This window comes from Canis lupus, chromosome 5 (genome assembly GCF_003254725.2).
Source record: "Canis lupus dingo isolate Sandy chromosome 5, ASM325472v2, whole genome shotgun sequence".
Taxonomy (NCBI): domain Eukaryota; kingdom Metazoa; phylum Chordata; class Mammalia; order Carnivora; family Canidae; genus Canis; species Canis lupus.
The window spans coordinates 56,613,939-56,633,862 of NC_064247.1; the positions used below are offsets into that span (position 1 = coordinate 56,613,939).

At 57.1% G+C, this 19,924-nt stretch overlaps 3 protein-coding genes across 9 annotated transcripts; 2 read left to right on the top strand and 1 right to left on the bottom strand.

Moving 5' to 3' along the window:
• Positions 1-147: 147 nt before the first annotated feature.
• On the top strand, positions 148-3,262 carry PUSL1 (pseudouridine synthase like 1). 2 transcript variants are annotated; one of them, XM_035715942.2, is made up of 9 exons: positions 150-352; positions 483-540; positions 658-845; positions 970-1,119; positions 1,209-1,379; positions 2,189-2,240; positions 2,331-2,493; positions 2,628-2,745; positions 2,950-3,262. In XM_035715942.2, exons 1-8 carry the CDS (start codon positions 282-284, stop codon positions 2,690-2,692), a joined length of 918 nt encoding a protein of 305 aa, XP_035571835.1. In that variant the 5' UTR covers positions 150-281; the 3' UTR covers positions 2,693-2,745; positions 2,950-3,262. The 2 variants fall into 2 exon arrangements, with proteins under 2 accessions (XP_025283349.1, XP_035571835.1); XM_025427564.3 differs by lacking the exon at positions 2,331-2,493 and having other exon boundaries at positions 148-352.
• INTS11 (integrator complex subunit 11) lies at positions 3,171-15,527 on the bottom strand. Of its 5 annotated transcripts, none has more exons than XM_025427562.3 (17): positions 15,506-15,527; positions 12,727-12,824; positions 12,179-12,252; positions 10,285-10,513; positions 7,072-7,170; positions 6,954-6,988; positions 6,547-6,685; positions 6,016-6,080; positions 5,474-5,663; positions 5,110-5,193; positions 4,656-4,745; positions 4,413-4,575; positions 4,159-4,266; positions 4,015-4,076; positions 3,802-3,944; positions 3,597-3,726; positions 3,171-3,507 (listed from the first exon to the last, which is right to left on the bottom strand). In XM_025427562.3, the coding sequence occupies exons 2-17, from the start codon at positions 12,763-12,765 to the stop codon at positions 3,442-3,444; spliced, it is 1,716 nt and encodes a 571-aa protein (XP_025283347.1). In that variant the 5' UTR covers positions 12,766-12,824; positions 15,506-15,527; the 3' UTR covers positions 3,171-3,441. The 5 variants fall into 5 exon arrangements, 3 of the variants coding, with proteins under 3 accessions (XP_025283347.1, XP_025283344.1, XP_025283346.1); XM_025427559.3 differs by having other exon boundaries at positions 15,372-15,521; XM_025427561.3 differs by lacking the exon at positions 15,506-15,527 and adding an exon at positions 15,372-15,498 and having other exon boundaries at positions 3,802-3,917.
• Positions 15,528-15,633: 106 nt separating this feature from the next.
• Positions 15,634-19,391, top strand: LOC112647016 (ceramide-1-phosphate transfer protein). Of its 2 annotated transcripts, none has more exons than XM_025427565.3 (3): positions 15,634-15,719; positions 17,390-17,524; positions 17,797-19,391. In XM_025427565.3, exons 2-3 carry the CDS (start codon positions 17,403-17,405, stop codon positions 18,317-18,319), a joined length of 645 nt encoding a protein of 214 aa, XP_025283350.1. In that variant the 5' UTR covers positions 15,634-15,719; positions 17,390-17,402; the 3' UTR covers positions 18,320-19,391. The 2 variants fall into 2 exon arrangements, with proteins under 2 accessions (XP_025283350.1, XP_025283351.1); XM_025427566.3 differs by having other exon boundaries at positions 15,642-15,700.
• Positions 19,392-19,924: the final 533 nt, after the last annotated feature.

Below are 19,924 nucleotides of genomic sequence, written 5' to 3' on the forward strand. Positions count from 1 at the left end.
CCGGCCCACTCTCTCTCCAACGGCTCCGCAGTTTGCACCCGCTCCCTTAAGTCTGGCCCCGCCCCCCGCTCCCGCCCTCAGCCGTCGTGGGGCGGGTGAGTGCTGGACTGCCCAGGCGGGAGGAACGCTACGGCGCAGGCGCAGGGGCGGGGGCGTGGCCACGCTGCTTTTCTGGGCGCGCAGGCGCTCCGGGCACACGTGTGGTTCTGCTGAGTTTGGGGTGGCTCACCCCCAGCCTTCGCCCGGTCCCGCGGACCCGGAGCCTCTCCGCCGCTCCCGCCATGGGCCCGGCCTCAGGCTCGGTGACCGCGCGCTACCTCGTGTACTTCCAGTACTTGGGCACGGACTTTAAGTACGGCTCCGGTCCTCCCCGCGGCCCCGAGGTGGGGGGTGGGAGCCAGATTTAGGGCCCGACGCCGGGAGGACCGCGGGGGGGGGGGGGTGGCCTCCCCCTGCTCACCTGCGCCCGCCTTCTCCTGCAGCGGGGTCGCGGCCGTCAGGGGCTCCCAGCGCGCAGTCGGCGTCCTCAACTACCTGGAGGTGAGTTCTGCCTGCCCGCCGCCCGCAGTGGAGAGGGAGAGACCCGGGGCAGGGACATGTGGGAGCCCCCGCGCCCTGGGGCTGCGGCCTTCACCCCAGGGAGCTCTGTACCCGCAGGAAGCTGCAAAGCGGCTGAATTCGGTGGTGCCTGTCAGGTTCACGATCTCCAGCCGCACAGATGCGGGGGTTCACGCGCTGAGCAACGCGGCCCATCTGGACGTCCAGCGCCGCTCAGGCCAGCCTCCTTTCTCCCCCGAAGTCCTGGCAGAGGCACTCAACGCCCACGTGAGGCACCCGGCCATCCGGTGAGCACCCGTCTGCTGTCTCCAGACTGGTCCAGGGTGGGTGGAGGCCCTAAGTCCGGAATCTCTTGGGGTCAGGACGGAACTTTGTGGGATCTCTGTGGAGTACCTAATCTTGCTCCCACAGTGTACTGCAAGCTTTCAGAGTACCCAGTGACTTCCATGCCCGCCATGCAGCCACATCCAGGACCTACCTGTACCGCCTGGTCACGGGCTGCCACCGGCCTGACCAGCTGTCTGTGTTTGAACGAAACCGATGCTGGCCACTGAGGGCAGAGTGAGTGTGGGGTGTGCGTGAGCCAGAGGGGGTTGCCAGGCCCACCTGGCTGGCTACTCCCTCCTGACCACTCATCTGGCTCCCCACAGCTGCTTGGATGTGGATGCCATGCAGGAGGCTGCCCAGCACCTCCTGGGGACACATGACTTCAGAGCCTTCCAGTCAGCTGGCAGCCCGACCACTAGCTCAGTGCGCACACTGCGCCGAGCCTCAGTGTCCCCTGACCCAGGCAGCCCCTTTGTCCTTGCCCAGGAGAAGAGGTAAGGAAGGGCACCCTGCACACAGGCCAGAGGCTGGGGGAGCTCGACTTAGCACCTTCCCTGGCAAGGGTAGTGCACCCCTCTGGGCCCCATCAGCCCTCCTGGGGAGATTAGCTAGTCAGTTGAGTGGCATGGCCCCAACAGCCATGAACCTGCAAGCTGCCCCACTCCCCCACCCCGCCTGGGTTCCTGCCATACTGGGGGCAGAAAACAGAAAATGCTCTTTCTCCAAGGTCTCTCTGCCCTGCCCGGTGCGGCACTCATTGGCTAGTAAATGGACCTTGGCAGCTGCTGTAAAGGCTTTGCTGAAAAAGAAGCACCAGGCCAGTGGTTCCGGCCCTACCTGGCAGGGGGTTGCTTCTCCGGTCCCTGGGGCCTCTGGTCCGACCTCAGCTGTTGACTTACAAAACTTCCCAGTCTGAGCCAGCACTGAAGTGGGGAGGGGCTTCTGCATGGTCAGCTGAAGATCCCTGGCCTGGGGCTTGGGTGTCTGGTAGATGAGCTGGCTGTGCTCGAAGCCTCCACTGCCCCAGAGCCCTGCCCCCAGACCTCCACCTCAGCATCACCTCCACCTGAGGGCCCTGTCCCCACTGCCAAGGCCCTCAGAAGGCTCTGCTGCCCCTCCCACTCCCGATGCCCCTCCCACCAGCTTCACTTGAGGGTAGAGTGGCCAGTGGGAACTGCTGCGTTGGAAGACAGGGGGAACCAGTCTTCCCCAGCCTCCCCCCACCCCCCTCCCCCACCCACGAGGTTGTGGCATGGACTCAGAGCTGCCCTGGCCCAGAGACCACATGTGCTCGTGTTTCTAGGTTGCATTTCTGGAACCTGGAGTTCGAGAGCCGGTCCTTCCTATACAGACAGGTGGGCTCTGCCCTGAGCCACCTGGACGGGGGTGGGAGTGGGGGTGCCCTGAGGGCTGGGCCCAATGGCAGTCTTGGCCTTGGGTTGCAGGTGCGGAGGATGACAGCTGTGCTGGTGGCTGTGGGGCTAGGGGCCTTGAGGCCTGCTCAGGTGAAGGTGATCCTGGAAAGCCGAGACCCCCTGGGTAGGCACCAGGCGCGTGTGGCCCCAGCCCATGGCTTATTCCTCAAGTCAGTGCTCTACGAGAACCTTGGTAAGAGTGGACTGCCTGCAGAGATGCCAAGTACACCTACTGACTGACCCCCCTCCCTCCTGAGCCTGGGTGCTTGACAGGGGAGGAGCTCTTGGTGACAGGACAGCTATAGCCCTTATCTGTCCTGCTGCCAGGTGGGAATCCAGCCTGTGTTCAGCAGGAAAGTCAGGGCCCTGGAGGCAGAGAAACCCCAGATTAACCAAAAAATCCAGTTGGAGACCAGCAGCCCACAAGCAGGAGACTTGGAGTAAGGTACCTCTTTTCCTGGGGCCCCACACCCAAGCTATATTCCTGACCTGGGCCTGGAATCAAGTTCTTAGTAGGGGAGGGTTGGAGAGGCAGGGGCTCTTTTCAGAGAGTAGGGGGGCCTGGAGAGGCAGGGGCTCTGCAGCCTGGAAGAAGCTCCGCATCTACAGCCAGGCCCAGCCTCTGCAGAAAACCTTCTGTGCCCTACAGGGTTTACCACATGGAAGCCACAGAAAACCCCCAGAAGCCCCACTGAGGTCAGGGCAGCCAACACAGCCCAGCCACTGGACCCTGCCCAGCTCTGCAGGCATGTGGGCCTCCTGCCCCCCACTGGCCTGCACCTGCCCAAAGGCCCCACATGCCTGGGCACCTGCTATGGGTGGACTGAAGGAAAAAGGTTTGAGCATCAAGAAGGGAATATCCACACCGTCTTTGGTTCTGTTTTTACTGAAAATTAGTACCTCAGGTGCAGCCACCCATCTCAGGGGCTCAGGAACAGAAATAAAAGGTCATGAGGTCCCCAGAGTTCTTTCTTTCCTCAGCCAAAACCAGCCAGTTGGGCAGGCAGTGACACTTGTGGTCTTGTCCTCAAAGACAAGGCTGTAACCAGCCGTGGGCTCCCCATCCAGGGACACAGAATGAGGGCTGAGACACATGTGGCCCTGGAGGGGAAGCCCAAGTCCCTATGGTGACCAGCTGACCTTAGCTGCTGGCCTGGGGTAGGCCCTTCTTGAGCAGCGACGTGAGGTAACTTCCCAGCTCTTCGTCCTGGAGCCAGAGACAAGAGAAGGCGATCATCTTGTTCTCCCCAAGCAGCACACCTGGGCAGTCCCCACCCACCCTGACCTGCCACTTACCTGGTAGGTCCAGGAGACCAGCAGCACCTTGGTGCCTGGGTCCTCTGAGTGGGCAGCAGCCTGGATGAGGATGGACTCCACCGTCACAGACCCATCAGGAAGATGCTGCACACAGTGGTCCTTGAGGACACTGTGGGGAGGTGCAGTGAGACCCCACATTGTGCCCTCTGCCTGCCACCCCTAGGGCCAGGAGTGCAGTACCCACCTCTTCAGATGGCTATAGACACGCACGGCCATCTCCTGCTCCTTACGAGGGTCATGTAGGTGCACACGGCAGGTAAAGCGCAGCTGATGCTCAGCCAGGCCCAGTTCCTTGAGCGCCTGCTCTGAGGACACGAGCCGGAAGTTCTGTGGGGCAGGGGCAAGTCAGGGGGCATGGGGGCACCCCGTACCCCCACCCAGGCACACACATACTCACACTGTCCTTCATGATCAGAGTGCCATGTAGGAGCCGTGGCTTTTTGACATCAGGAAGCAATCCTGCAGAGAAAGGGACAGGGATGAGCGCTGTCCACCTGCTGTGCTGCTGCCCTGCCCCTGCCCACTGCCCTCCCTTGCATACCCTGTGCCATCTCCCGCTTCAGCAGCCCCAGTGAGATGCCCACAGGGATGCTGGGGCTTGTGGGCAGCGTCACCGTCTCACCATTGGCTGGCATGTAGCAGTTGACCCCTGGGCAAGAGAGAGGGGCAGAGAGCCTCAGTCCAGACCACCTGGCCCTGCCCACACTGAACCCATGGGTAGACCATGCCCACATTCCCTTTATCAGCCCAAGCCCACGCCCCCCCCCACCCCCACCCCATGCCTGGGCTGCCTACGGAATTCCTGCTCAATCTTCTGCTTCAGGAACTCCATCTTCTTGGCTTCCCCATGTACGAGCAGCACACTCTCGGGCTCCGCCTGGCCCACCAGCTGCATGATGCCCTTGGCATCAGCATGGGCACTGAAGGACATGTACTCCACCTGCATCTTGACCTCCAACTGCAGCGTCACAGTGCATATAGGCCGTTAACCACGAGCAGCAGGCTGAGGGCTCCCCACCAACCCAAGTAGGGACTTACCACCTGCCGCCCCTCCATCTCCAGTTTGCGCTGCCCACTGAGGATCTTATGGCCCACAGTGCCCTGCACGCAGTAGCCAGGCATGATGACCTATGGGAAGGGAGAAATGGAGCTGCCAGCCACCCCCACTCCCACCTCAGGGGGGTCCTCCCTGCCCGGCAGAACCTGTACCCTTAATGGCACCTTTCCTGTGCCAGCAGCTCCCTATCACAGGCCCCACTGCAGACCCAAGCCCACCCAGGCCTGAGAACCCATCAGCTCAGATGGCCAGAGGCTTTACTACCTGATGCAAATAGGCCAACATATAGCAGGAGTCGGCCTGGGTAAGACATGGCCCCAGCATACTGAGCCCTATTCTGACAACAGTGGTGTCTGCTAACCAAGCAGAGCTCCTGTCCTCACTAACCCCTTCCCCTACAGGCCCACATCTGATCCTGGGAGCCAGACCTCTTACCATGTTCTTCTCGTTCCCTGCCCACTTCCGAAAGATCTGCAGGGACTGGCCAGCGTGCAACATGCCTGGGGTGGCAAACACAACCTGCGGGGGTGTGTGCGACAATCAGGGCAGCAGTGCCCGCCTGTCATAGAACCAGTACTGGTCACAGGCCCTACCCTGACTTCCGTCCATCCCCCAGCACAGTGCACCCCATTCCCTAAGGGAGACCTATATGCAGGGACTCCTTGAATGTCCCAGGCACAGAGGAAGTGCATTATGTGGACAGCCAGCATTGGCCCAGGTGTCCAAGTCCGAGGCAGGTGTGACTATGTTACAAGAGACGCAGGAGAGCCATCCCCAGCCCTCCTGGCCAGAGCCTCACCATGGGACCTGGATTGTCAGCAAATGCTCGGTCAAAGGCCTTGATGTGCTTAAACTCAAACATGTTCCTCTGGACGAAGGTCTTACGGATCTTCTGGTTGGTCCAGGTTATGAAGAGCTTATAGTAGTGGTTGGCCTTCTCTGTCAGGCCCGTGGAGAAGTAAATGGGGGCCTTCAGGTTCATGCGTTCCCTGTGGGCAGTGCAGGGCCACAGTAGAGGAGGCTGCCATGGAATGACGGGCCCCTGTCACCCCCACACCACCAACCTGGGTTGTGCCCAGTGTAAGGAATGACTCCCTGATGCCCTCACCTCACCCTACAGTGGGTCAGATGATGGGAATACAGAGCATGTGGTTAGGGGGGCCTGGTGTGGGACAACATGACACCACAAGCCTCCTGGCTTGGGAAGGCACCCCTGCAGATGTCAGGCACCCTGACTCTACCTAATAGCTGCCAGCACTACAGCCTAAGCTCTGTACACCCTGCCTATGGCTAATGCCCACTCAGGCCAGAGGTCCCCGAAAACAATCTGGCTGCACCTACCAGAAGGTCTCCAGCAGGATGCAGAGCTCCTGAGCGCGGCCCAGGGCAAACACAGGGATCAGCACCTAAAGAGGGAGGACAAGGCTAGCTCATGCAGGAGCCCCAACCAAGCTGAACCCACATCTGATCACAGTGAGCAGACGCATGTTCCCTACGGCTGCCTGCTCAGGGAGCAGCTGCTATAAAGACTAGCCCTGCTGGTAGTTGATGGCCAGAGGCCCTATATGAGCCATAGGTAAGGCCCACACATTCTGCCCTTAAGTCCTGCTCCCAGCCACAATCTGTCCAGAAATGACCATGGTGGATACTCTGGCCAGCCTTATGCTGGGATCTGACATGAGGCCTGAATAAGCACTCCTCTAGTCCAGAGGAGTGTTTCCTACTAATGCTGAGCAAACTTTCCTCCCTGCATGCCCAGAACACACAGCACCCATCTCCTGACATGCCAGGGGTGGCTGAAGGACTGTGTAGCATGGTCAGGACAGGCACATAGCCCAGAGCCCTGCCTGACACCCTGCCAGCACCAGCTACCTTCCCGCCACGCTCCACAGCCTCGTGGACCTTCTTCAGAAAGTCTCGCTCCCGGCAGCGTTTGGAGTCCCGGATGGTGGTGGCATATGTAGATTCTGTGATGAGTAGGTTGGGGCGACATTTGTCAATCCAGGCGGCTCTGTAACAGAGGAGGGTATGGCCAGAGGTGGACAACCCACATGGCTGCAAAGCGAGAAGCAGCAAAACAGACCCCAGCCACAGCCTCCCTGGACCCTTTGGCAAAGCAGCACACTTCAGGGGAGACAGGAGGAAGAGCCTTTGCCATGCATAGGGGACACGTGGCAGAAACCAATGCACAGACAGCCCAGGCACCAAGCACATCCACAAGTATCACTGCACACTTGCGGGGGGGGTCCCCACAGGAGGAAACAAACCTGTCTACTCACCCCAAATGCCGGTCTGGGGTCATATTATAATCACCCTGGCAAAGAATGTGGCAGTAAAGTGGGTGCCTCCTCCCCCTGGCCAAGCAGCACCCCCTGTGCCCCAAATGCTTCCACTGACCGTGTAGACCACAGACTCTGAGCCCACTTTAATCTGGAACATGGCTGCCCCCAGCACGTGGCCTGCATAGTAGGCTTTGATTTCAAGTTCATCGTCCACCTACAGAGGAGAGGGTTCAAGTCAGGTCTGCCAGCTATGCTGGTATGTGGTCAGTTGAAGAGGATGGCAGAGGGACCAGGAAGGTAGACACCAGGAAGGCAGAGGGCAGAAGAGGAAAACATGGTTCCAAGCCTTATCATTTCCTGTTTCTCACACATAATGCCCAATTCTCAACCAAAAGCAGCCAGACACAAGAAATAAGACAAGACCATGTAAAACAAGAGAAACAACTATCTAGAGAAGTAGATTCAGGGCTCCTACAATTTTCAGACAGAGTTTGAGAGGGCTGTGATCAAAATATTTGGAGAAATTCAAGACAGAATGTTGACCAAAAAAATGAGAAATTATTTTAAAAAGCAGAAATTCTAAACCAGAAACTGTAATAACCCCAGTAAAGAACTGAACAGATTAATTTAACAGCATGTTATATATAATCAAAGAGTATCAATACATAGAAAGGACTGCCTAGCACAAAGCACAGAACAATAAACATGTGAGGGAAGGTCTGGAGCAAGAAGGCCTAACATTCCTCAATCTGGGCCCTGGGTTGAGGACAATGGGCAGGTGTAACACTGGAAGAATATGACAAAAGACCCCAGGTCACAGATCCAAGAGGCTTCACCTCTGGTAGGCTCCAGGAGAAGAGAACATGCAGGGCCACCACAGCACATGCACCATAATCCAAAGAAAAAGGCATAATCCTACAAGCAGCCTAAGATTAAAGATTCTCTTCCAGGGCAGCCCAGGTGGCTCAGCGGTTTAGTGCCGCCTTCAGCCCAGGGTGTAATCCTGGAGCCCCAGGATCGAGTCCCACATCGGGCTTCCTGCATGGAGCCTGCTTCTCCCTCAGCCTGCGTCTCTGCCTCTCTCTCTCATGAATTAATAAATAAAATCTTTTAAAAAAAAAAGATTCTCTTCCAAACAGTGAATAAGAAGACATATTCAAAGTACTGAGAGAAAGAAATTGCCAAACTATAATTCCACACAGAATGAAGAGTCCTTCAGGAATGAGAGTGAAGCAGACCCATGTGCAGACAAACAAAAGTGAATTCATTGCCAACAGATCCATACTGGCGTTCTTCAGGAGGAAAGTAAATTATCTCAAAAAGTGAAGAACAGGGTTCACCTGGGTGGCTCAATGGTTGAGCATCTGCCTTTGGCTCAGGGTGTAATAGGTCCTGGGATAGAGTCCTGCATTGGTCTCCTTGCAGGGAGCCTGCTTCTCTCTTCTTATGTCTCTGCCTCTCTGTGTCTCTCATGAATAAATAAAAATAAAATATTTGAGACTTCTGGATGGCTCAGCAGTTGAGTCTGCCTTCGGCTCAGGATGTGATCCTGGGATCCCAGGATCAAGTCCCACATAGAGCTCCCCGGATGGAGCTTGCTTCTCATTCTGCCTTTGTCTCTGCCTCTCTCTCTGTCTCTCTCATGAACAAATAAATAAAATCTTTAAAAATAAATAAAGGACGCCTGGATAGCTCAGCAGCTGAGTTGAAGGTGCTTCCCATGCAAGGGGAATTGTGCTAGAAGTAGGAGTTGAAGCCAAATAGCCAAATTCTGCCATCAGGAAGTGTGTCAGGGTCCAGCTGATCAAGAATGGCAAAAAATCACAGCTTGGTACTCAATGATGGCTGTTTGAATTTTATTGAGGAAAATGATGATGTTGTGGTTGCTGGATTTGGTCACAAAGGTCAAGCTGTTAGTGACATTCCTGGAGTTTGCTTTAAAATTGTTAAAATAGGGATCCCTGGGTGGCTCGGTGGTTTAGCGCTGCCTTCAGCCCAGGGTGTGGTCCTGGAGTCCCGGGATCGAGTCCCATGTCAGGCTCCCTGCGTGGAGCCTGCTTCTCCCTCTGCCTGTGTCTCTGCCTCTTGCTCTCTCTGTGTCTCTCATGAATAAATAAATGAAATCTTAAGAAAAGAAAATAGTTAAAATAGCCAACATCTCTCTTTTGGCCTTATACAAAGGCAAAAAGCGAAAACCAAGATCCTACGTTCGATGGTGAAAACAGGACAGTAATAAATTTTCAGGGAACCCTTGGTGGCGCAGCGGTTTGGCGCCTGCCTTTGGCCCAGGGCGCGATCCTGGAGACCCAGGATCGAATCCCACGTCAGGCTCCCATTGCATGGAGCCTGCTTCTCCCTCTGCCTATGTCTCTGCCTCTCTCTCTCTCTCTCTCTCTCTGTGACTATCATAAATAAATAAAAATTTAAAAGTAAATAAATAAATTTTCACATGTCTAAAACAAAACAAAACAAAATTACATGACACTTAAAAGAGTATTTTGACACTTAAAATGTATTTTGGGACGCCTGGGTGGCTCAGCGGTTGAGTGTCTGCCTTCAGCTCAGAGCGTGATCCTAGAGTCCCGGGATCAAGTCCCGCATCGGGCTCCCTGCATGGAGCCTGCTTCTCCCTCTGCCTATGTCTCTGCCTCTCTCTCTCTGTCTCTCATGAATAAATAAATAAATAATTTTTTTTAAAGAGCTACATTTAAACATGATGCGTAAAGCTGAAAGTAAAACAATAGAAAGACATACTATACAAAGAGCCAAAAGCAGGAAATCTGAGGATGGTATGATATTACCAGAGACACAGACTTTAAGATAAAAATCATTATTAAAGATAAACACACGTACTTCGTGTTGACAACAGGTTCAACCAGAAATGAAATAACTAAAAGTACACAGGTACCTAATAACAAGCAAAACCCACTGACCCTAAGAAGAAACAAACAAATCTATACTATAATCTTTGTGATAAATTTTACCCAATTTGATTGCATTTGCCTGCTTAAAACCCTTCACTTCCTCACTGACCCACACATAAGTTACTGAGACAAAAAACAAACTCCAGAGCCCAGTACTGGCTGCCTTTTGGGGTTTGCCCATCTCACTGTCCAGTCTCTGCCACCTGCTGCCCCTGGCGGACACACCCTCTCAGAAGCACTCAGGCAGAGCTGGGGAACAGCAGAGGTTCCACATGCTTGATGGGCGCTTGGCACACTGCCCTGTAAGCCTCTGAATCTGGGCTGGGACCCCATGTGCTTGCCCAGTGCTGCCTCCTGGTGGTCTCGCAATAGCAGAGTGAGATGGGGTCTGTTGGTACCCTGACCTGGACCGTCTGGTGGAGGTGGACAGCTACCACCTTCTTCATACAGTCTTTGATCATCTGGGAGGTGAAGAAGTTGGCCTCGCCCTTCTTGTCCACAGCAATCTTGCGGTAGTCCTCCAGCAGGATGGGGCAGATGGCCTGGGTGGGGTGGGTCATGTAGATGGGCCCGTCATAGCCCACCATCTCGCTGAAGTAGGGGAGTGCCCCACAGTGGTCCAGGTGGAAGTGGCTGGGGGTGCAACACAGGTCAGCCCAGGACCACTGCTCCCCAACCAAGCCTGCCCCCTCCACAGCCCCTCCACACCAGCAGAGACTCACAGCCATTCCATCCATTCATCCATTCATGTCCTGACTGCCTACTGTGTATCAGATGTTGTCCTAAGTACCACAGAATGAGGAATGAGCAAAATAGATAAAAACTACCATCTACCTGGAACTTACAGTCTAAGTGTCTGATGAAGTAGTAAGCAGTAAAGAGGTAATACTCGTATCAGATGGACACGTGTTCTATAGAGTAATAAGGAGGACGGGGCATCAGGACAGATACCATCTCTGGCAGATAGATGGGCAGGAAGACCCCATGGCATGTGAACCATGGCAGGAAGGCACTGGGGCAGAGGGAACAGAGTGCTGTGTGTCCACGAATGGAGCAGACCCGCTGCATTCAAGCCCATATCCAAGAGGAACCGAGACCACAAGAGCCTCAAAGCAGATGAGGACAGGGCTGCCTTGGGTCAGAGATCCTCTGGCTTGGAGATGCAGAGAGAAGACCAGCAAGAGGCTGTGTGGTCATCTGGCCACATGGAAAAGGTCAGGGTCTGAGAATGGGCTGGACCACACACACCGTGGACCATCTGGGTGGAGCGTGAGGAATTGGAGGAAAGCAGGAGCCCCATTCAGCCAGGCTGGGGAGGTCGACTGCCACCAGAGGGGCCTGACCCAAGTCTGGATGTCAGGGGCAGGGTGGATGGGAACATATGGGAAAGTCTGTGAGAATCGAGGACCAGCAGGAAGGGCATAGTCACTGCTGCCAAATGATGCTGAGAGGCTGAGTGAGGAGGCCTGAGAAGGAGCCTGGGGGAGATCTCACGAGAAACGGGCCATCCTGCAATGCGGCGGGGGGGTGAGGGGCCTCCCTACCATGGGCCTGTTGCCCTAACACAGCCTCATCTTCCTGGGGTACATGGAGCTCTCATTCATGACACTTGGGCACAGCCAATAGGCATGCATAGCACAGGATGCCCCCTAGCTCCACCGTGCTGACCAGAGCCCACCAAGGAGCAACTGTGAATACCTATGACCTCATGCACATACACAACCTCCAGGACGACCAGCCCTGGGGCGTGCCACATCAGTACCCTGGAACAAAACCTAGGCAGCTCTCCTGGGCTCTTAAGCGTCCTCAAGGTGGGGTTAGATGTGAGCCCACAGGGATCCCTGGGTGGCGCAGTGGTTTGGCGCCTGCCTTTGGCCCAGGGCGCGATCCTGGAGACCTGGGATCGAATCCCACGTCTGGCTCCCGGTGCATGGAGCCTGCTTCTCCCTCTGCCTGTGTCTCTGGCTCTGTCTCTCCTTCTCTCTCTCAAGAATAAATAAATAAAATCTTTAAAAATAAAAAAAATAAAAAAAGTTAAAAAAAAAAAAGATGTGAGCCCACAACACACAACACTACCACTAACAGCTGAAAGGTGCCCACCTGGGATCCCTGGGTGGCGCAGTGGTTTAGCGCCTGCCTTTGGCCCAGGGCGCGATCCTGGAGACCCGGGATCGAATCCCACGTCCGGCTCCCGGGGCATGGAGCCTGCTTCTCCCTCTGCCTATGTCTCTGCCTCTCTCTCTGTGACTATCATACATAAATAAAAAAATTAAAAAAAAAAAAATGAAAGGTGCCCACCTGATGATCACACAGTCCAGAAAGTCGGTCAGCCGGCCGTTGCGGGTGATGTAGGAGAAGTCAGGGAAGCGCCTCTGAGAAGCCAAGAGAAAGGGTCAGAGCACAGCATCCCTGGATCTGCCAGCATTCCAGAGAGCAGCCCCCAGGAGTGGGGAATGAGAGCGCAGGCTGAGCCTGGACACCAGCACCCCCACCTTTGTAGGCGACACCAGGATCACTGACTGCTCACAGCTCCAAGAACACAGGGAGGGGTCAAACTGCCAGAACCAGTAACCAAGCCCTGAGTGGGGAGTGCCAAGCTGCCCCACATGACCCTGCAAGGAGCCCAAGAGCCCCTGCTCCATACAGATCAACCTTTCCACACAAGGCACCCTATCTGTCAAGTGATAGTGGAGGGACTGCCGGGGAATGCAGTGACCCCAGACCCACCTGCCTCCTACTACTGCCCACCTGCCTAGACTTCCTACTCCACCATCAGAGCCTGACGCTCTGGAGCCTGGGGTCCTGCCGAGTGAGGTCCCTACAGGCCACCTTCCCTTGGGACTCACGTCATCATTGAAGCCCATGTGCATTCCACAGTCCAGCATGACATTCTTGCCAGCAATGGACACCAGGATGCAGCTTCGGCCCACATCCTGGCCAGCCCCTGAAAAGGAAGACGAGATTAGATGCTGCCACCCCCATGTCCCTTTCTCAACTGCTGCAAGTGATTGCCCCAGCCCCAAGATCAAGGCCTTACTACCTGCCTCATACCTCTACTGGGCACTCTGGGGCCCTGGCCCTGCAGAACCCTCAGTGTGCTGGACAAACCAGACCTCCATGGCTGCTGCACAGATGATGTGTGAGGCAAGAAGCATTGCCACTGCCACCCGTACACATAGTCCAGGGAAATGTGCAGGGCAGGGGCAAAGGCTACCAAGCAAGTTCTAGCTCACATGCCCTCCCCAATTCCACCTCCAGCCTCAGGCCCTGCCACTAACAACTAAATCAGATGGAAAAGCCCCGCACCTCGGGAGGCAGCAGCCCATCTACTGTGGCTGATCAGAACCTTCAAAGGCTAGGGACTGTGTAATAGGTGCTGGACTATGGTACTGGCACTTAATGGGGTTACATCGGTGCTCCACAGGGTGTCACCACCCCTCTTGAACACTCAATTGGGGTCGTATCTGAGCTGTGGGGCCCTCTCCCTCATGACCTACTCCCAGAAGGCATCAAGTACCTCCAGGCGATGTCACTGCAGAGGGGCACCTAAACGGTGTTTGCCCAGCTATGGGAAGCCACAGCCTCAGCTGTCCAGTGTACTGTAGTGTAGATGCCCCACTACCACACCCTCTCAGGGCACCCACAGCCCAGAATTTAACAGTCCTATCCATGTTCCTGACTTCAAGCCCTATTCATCTGCTCCAGCCCCAGGCACGAAACATCCATGCCACACCTCTAGCCATCCGTTACCTCCTCTGGGGTCTGGAGGCCCAAGAAGAAAGGGACACAGCCTTGCAGGACCTGATGACAGCAAATGACTATCTTTCCATCCTGATCCTACAAGCCTCCCTCTGCCAGCCATCTGAACCTTCTGTGAGCACCACACACATCATGGTGGCCCAGAACGGCTGGTCCTTTAGAAGCTTCAATCCCCCGTGACAACAGTAGGTGACTCCAACCAAGAGCTTTGTCTGTGTGCCTCAGGAAGCCCAGCCATAGGTAGTGGCCTGGAGGGCTCTCGTAGGCCTGCTCCTGCCCCACCAGGACACCAGGGTCTCAGCTGTATGCTCCCTGCTGTGCCTTTAACCCTTAAGCTGTGCCCAGCACAGGGGCCCTCCAGACATTGGAAGTGGGGGAAGGAGAGGGCTCCCCCTCTTTACAGAAGTCATGGGATCAGCCCATGGGCTCACTGGCTCTTAGCATGGGGCCAGGGATGGTTTCCCAGACTCTAGAGTTCAGCTCTTAGGTACTAGCCCCTGCTCCCAACAGGACAACCATCCCAGGGAGCAAGGACAGTGGCCCAAACTGGGCAGGGGATGTGAGGGAGTCTAGGACACACAAAAGGAGGCAAGACTCAGGAGCAAAGAAAGGTGACACCATGTCCACAGGAGTTTATGTTTCAGAGGAAGGAGACAATGGCCATGTAGATAAGACACAGCACTGAGCCCATCAGGTTGAGTTTAGACCCTGAAGAATATGACACAGAAGGTTCCAGAACCAGAACCAGGCAAGTAAGTCCACCTTAAAATGACTTCTGAGCAGGGTGGAGAGGGAAAGAGGGGAGATGGGAGGGGTATCTGTACAAAGGCTGTGTGGTTGGAGTGACCCAAGACTGTCTGTATCTGGTCCATGTGCCCAGGGAGCCCATGAGGCTGTGCTTTGCTGCTGCTGTGGCCCTGGGAGCACATTAGGTGCAGGTTGGGGTAACAAGCAGTAGAAAGGCAGAACGGCTCAAAGTGATGGTGAGAAAGAGGCCACATCCTGAAGGGGCAGGTTGGAGAGCACAACCGGAGGAGACCCTGGAGAGGTGCCAGAGGCAGGGGCATGGGGGGGTGTGCTCTAACCCGGTAGGAAGGAAGGGGTGTTCTCCCGCTCAGCGTCCACACGAGGGGATGCTATTTTGGGAAAGAGCTCATACCATGAGAAAGAAAATAGAGCTGCGGGGAACCGCACACGAAGCCCGGCCAGTTCTGGAAGAGCACGGAGTGCCAGGGCGGGGAGGGCGCCCAGAGACCTCTAAAGCGCGGGCCACCAAAGCGTAAAAAGGTAACCCCAGTTGTTCCTGGGACCCTGGATTCTCAGTGATCCTCCTCCTCCGCAACGTTCTGCGCTTTTTGGGCTTTTAAAAGTGCGCGCGTGTATCTTTTACAAAATGGAAAGCCTCTTTTAAAAATAAAAACAACAAAGAGCGTTGCAGAGATGAAGTGAGACAAGGCTGAAGTGAGAGCGGACGGCTGGACGGGGCGAGCGGGAAGCTGCGGGCAGCGGAGGCACAGTCCCCGCGGCCCGGTGCCAGCGCAGCGACCACGCAGGCCCTGCGGCTGTGCCGGGGCGTCGGAGGGTGGACCCCAGGAGAGGTCGCCCGGTCCCGGACCCACCCTCCTTTCACCGGGAGGAGCGCGGAGGGCGTAGCAGAGCCGCGGGCAGGGACCCGACCCACAGCCGCCCCCGGGAGGGGAGCCCGGCCCGGCCCTCCGCGGCCCACACTCACCCAGGGGAGTGACCCTAATCTCTGGCATGCTGCCGGCCGCGCTCCCGAGCCCTCACTAGCCGGCCGAACCACCGCGGCCCACCACACCCCCAACCGAACCCCAGGCGCGCCAGACGCGGCCCGCGGCGACGTACCGCGCAGGCGCAGCCCCAACGGGGCCAGCTTCCGGTGCGTCCGCCGGAAACGCCGGGCCGTGCGCCGAGCCTGCGGATTGGGCAACGAGCCACCAATCCCGGCGGCAGGTGGGAGAAGGGGCGGGGCGGCGGGGCGGCGGGGAGGAGGGTCCCGCGGCGGCGGCGGCGGCGGCGGCAGCGGCGGCGGCGGCTCAGGTGAGCCTCGGCGGCACAGGTGAGCGGGACGGTGGCAGGCTCGGGCCTGTGGCTGGGGGCAGAGTCCAACCGAACTTGGCAGGTGGGCCTGGTCATCGCCAAGGGGCCGGGCGCAGGACAGGGCGGCAGACTGCCTTGCTTCCCGCCCAGTCCCCCGGCCTCCTCTCGGGCAGGACCCGCCCGGGACCCGGGCCCCACTCTACCCGAGCGCGGGGTCCGAGCCCGGTGCCCCTTGGCCTCGCCTCTGCCCCCTGGGCTGGGTGTGGCGGGGTGGGCGCCTTCTTCTCCCGGGGCCTTCCGCCTGCTATCAGCTGTTAAGGCTGGGGTCTCAGGCAGCCCTCCTGACCGAGACTTGACCTTGGAGCTGTGGGCTGACCCTGGGGAGCCGTGCTGGTGCCCTGCATCACCTCCCCACAGCTGGCAGGCTGCCTGGCCGGGCTGCACAGCAGTGTGCTTCCTGTTTCCAAGTTCTGAAAGGTTCCCAGCCGCTCCCGTTGGCTGCCGGCTGTGGTTCTGGACTAGAGGGCCAGGCCCACAGGATGTCTGGTGGCCAGGAAGGGAGCCCCGAAGGTCTCAGAGACCATCTGCTCAGTGGATGAAAGACGGGCCCTGAGAGAGGGGAGGTGCGTGGTGGAAGTCTCTGGAGGAGGACCCTCTTTTTCCTGAGGCCAGGTCGACTGCCCCGACACCTGAAGATGGGGTGAGCTCATTTCTGGGGGCTCAGCAGCCGCCAAGCCCTAGCAGATAGTCCTGACATCCCAGGTGGTGATATGCAGCTGGGTCCAACCACAGTGCCAGCCCCAGGTGCCCAGGACAGCAGAGGCGGGATTGCCCAGTAGCACCCATTTAATGCGTGGGCAGTTGAATGTTTATGGAGTGACTGAATGTGAGCAGAACCCAGGGCAAGACTCTGGCCTAGGGCACTTCTGGAAGGTTCCTTGGGCTAGGAGAAGGCCTTGTGGCCGTCTTCAGAGTATGGAGGACCTTTGGCCCAGCTGCCCTTCTGTGTGGGTCCTATACAGCTCCAGTAGCAGTGAGAACCTTGGTGTCTGACAGTGGTGACCCCACAGTTCCTGCTCTAGCTCAAGATGCAGCAGTAAAGCAAGGAAGGGCCTGGCCCTCCACCTCACTCTACTGTCTTCTTTTTCATAGTGTTTATCTCTTTTTATGTACCATGTTGGAATTTTCTGGCTTTGTTATTATCCAACAACCTCCCCAAGAATATTCCTCATAGGCAGGGCTGTTTGTCTCATGGGGCATCCAACCTGGAAGGGTGCTTAGCTCTGGGCAGAGACTAAGCAAATTGTCTCTCCAACTGGTGAAGACAGATGCTTTCTGGTGAGAGAGACGAACAATAAACAATCAAGAAAACACGAGTTAGAGGTGTGTGCTGTAGGTAAGATACAGTAGAGTGATTTGAAAGCCTGGGTGACAAGGAGGGGCCATGCTAAGATCTGTGGGCCTGTGTTTGGGGCCAGGGGCATGGCAGCACTAGATCATTATGTGCGAGCATGTGATCCACACAGTGGAACAGGTCCCTAGGGAGGAGGGGATCAGGGGCCCACAGTGGGCTTTCAGTGTGGGGGAACCTGGATCTCAGCAGTTTCTTTCTGACTGCTCTCACCCCCACCCTGAAGCAATGACCTAGGGAGTGAGCTGACTCACAGGGAGACAACCCGTGTATTTCAGTGCATATTGAGAAATGGATGACTTGGAGTCGAACTTCAACCTGAAGATCGTCTTAGTCAGTTTCAAGCAGTGTCTCAATGAGAAGCAGGAGGTGCTGCTGGATCACTACCTCGCCGGCTGGAGGGGGCTAGTCAGGTACATTTGGGGGGCACTGCCTTGTGGAGCCTCCCCCAAAGGTGGGGCCTCCCCCAAAGGTGGGGCTTCCCTGGCCACACTTCCCACGTGCTGTACTATGGGCTGTGCATACCAGGCTCCCACTTACTTGGGCTGGTCAGCTGTTCTCTCTCACCACTTGCCTGACAGCACTGAGCCTTACTATCCCCGTCTAAAAGTGGATGTGTGTACCAGGAGGTGGGGGGCAGTCTCCCCCATACCCTGCGCTGAATGTCTACTTCCCCCTCGAGCAGGTTCCTGAACAGCCTGGGTGCCATCTTCTCATTCATCTCTAAGGATGTCACAACAAAGTTGCAGATCATGGAGTGTCTGCGCGGTGGCCCACAGCGGGAGCACTATAGCAGCCTGCAGTCCATGGTGGCCTACGAGGTGAGCCACAAGCTGGTGGACCTGGAGCGGCGCTCCCGCCACCCTGACTCAGGCTGCCGGACCGTGCTTCGGCTGCATCGTGCCCTGCGCTGGCTGCAGCTCTTCCTGGAAGGCCTGCGCACCAGCCCCGAGGATGCACGCACGGCTGTGCTCTGCACCGAGTCCTACAATGCCTCTCTGGCCGCATACCACCCCTGGATCATCCGCCGGGCTGTCACTGTGGCCTTCTGTACGTTGCCCACACGGAAGGTCTTCCTGGAGGCCATGAACGTAGGGTCCACGGAGCAGGCTGTGGAGATGCTGGGTGAGGCCCTGCCCTTCATCGAGCATGTCTACAACATCTCTCAGAAACTCTATGCTGAGCATTCTCTACTGGACCTGCCCTAAGAGCTGGTGGGCTGGGTGGGGCAGGGTCTCCCATCCAGAGCTGGCCTGGGGCAGCCAGCACCCAGAAGTCCCACCATGGAGACCTATGGGTGTCCCAGGAACAGGAAGAACACTTTCTTCTGGGCCGTGCTTCTGGCCTGTGGCACCTGGCCTGAGAAAAAGAAAGCAGGCCCTGGCAACCTGCTCCTCCCTGGCCACCGTGCTCTGCCCAAGGGCATCCTTGCTTTTCCCTCAGCCAAGTTACACAGATGTCCAATCAGGCCTCACCCAGACGGGTGAAGTGCAGAGGCAGGGCGGGGAAGGGGCGGGATCGACATTCATGCAAAACCTGGAGAAGCTGCCCCCTGCCTGGGAGCCAAGTGGTGAAGGTCCTTGTGGCACAGACTGCATCCCTCCTGCCAGCAAACACACTCAGCAGGAACTGGCCCACCTCGGTGTCTGTGCCCAGGTGCCCCGGGTCCTCCATACAGGGATGGCCGTCCCCAGGACAGGGATAGAACCCCTGGGCACCAGTTGGCAGTGTAGACTCTCTCCCTGCCCCTCACCTCCTTGTTAGTCAGGGGCCCACATGTCCTTAGCAGCCATAGTCAGGCACTGAAGCCCTGAGCAGAGCCTGCCCTGCCTCTCTCTGCACTCTCATCAGCTGCCCCCTGCAGCCACCCTGTCAGTCGGGTGCTCCTCCACCCAGGGGCTCTGCACTGCCCCAGAGCTCTAGCGAGCCCACAACTGTGCCAGCCCAGTGCTAGCCTTGCCCTCCCCGTCATCCAACAAAATGCCAGGTTCCCTCCTTGCTGCCCCTTGCTGCCCCAGCCCCACAGAGCTCATGAGGCCCATGATGATATGCACACACAGAGAGGCTAGACCCTTTTGTCCAGCTGACAGGCCAGCCATCGCCCAGCATTTGGGGGCCTGGCCTCTCCTACTGGCTCTTCACCGTGCTCAGGCCCCTTGACCCCAAGGGGACCATATCCACCATGCAGCAGATGTGCGCAAGTATGAGCTTGCAGAGACCCTGGGAAAGTGTAATCGGGTGATGGTTTTTCCAACATCAATAAATTCCACTTACAAAACAGGCAGTGTACTGCAGGATGGAGGTATTTGGTGTGTCAGGCAGCTGCTCACTGATGGGAAGAGGGGGTGACCCCATAGGGCTAAGGTCCTACTGCCAGGCTCAGAAGGCAGTGTCAACTGCAGGGACATGGGGCAATTCCTGGCCGGCATGGAGCAGGGGATGCTGCCTGTCCAAGGGGCTGGGGTGGAAGGAGAAGAAAGGTCTGCTCAGCCTGCAGCCTGTGGAGGGGGAGCCGCTCCTCACCACAGCCGTGGCTGGGACAGAAAGAGGAGACACGTCAGGCTGCATGCTTTTGGACACTCCACTCCAACATCAGACCCCATAGTGTCCAGAGCCAGGTTGCCTCCACCCCCAGGTCTGCCCTGCACCCAGCAGGGGCCACAGCACCATGTGGTACCAGCAAAGGCAGATGACTATGAAGGATCCACAAGGGCCAGAGTACAGGCTGCACGTGTGCCTCTAGTGTATACAGGTGCACGGCATGTTGTGTGCAGGTATGGGGCATCGAGCGTGTGTTACACACGTGTATGTGT

Coding starts and splice junctions, on each gene's coding strand:
- PUSL1 (XM_035715942.2), top strand. CDS start 282: ATGGGCCCGGCCTCAGGCTCGGTGACCGCGCGCTACCTCGTGTACTTC. Junction 353..482: donor TACTTGGGCACGGACTTTAA/GTACGGCTCCGG, acceptor CTTCTCCTGCAG/CGGGGTCGCGGCCGTCAGGG. Junction 2,494..2,627: donor AGTGCTCTACGAGAACCTTG/GTAAGAGTGGAC, acceptor TCCTGCTGCCAG/GTGGGAATCCAGCCTGTGTT.
- INTS11 (XM_025427559.3), bottom strand. CDS start 15,399: ATGCCAGAGATTAGGGTCACTCCCCTGG. Junction 6,989..7,071: donor CAGAGTCTGTGGTCTACACG/GTCAGTGGAAGC, acceptor ATTCTTTGCCAG/GGTGATTATAATATGACCCC. Junction 6,081..6,546: donor CTGTGGAGCGTGGCGGGAAG/GTAGCTGGTGCT, acceptor CTCCCTCTTTAG/GTGCTGATCCCTGTGTTTGC.
- LOC112647016 (XM_025427565.3), top strand. CDS start 17,403: ATGGATGACTTGGAGTCGAACTTCAACCTGAAGATCGTCTTAGTCAGT. Junction 17,525..17,796: donor GGCTGGAGGGGGCTAGTCAG/GTACATTTGGGG, acceptor CCCCTCGAGCAG/GTTCCTGAACAGCCTGGGTG.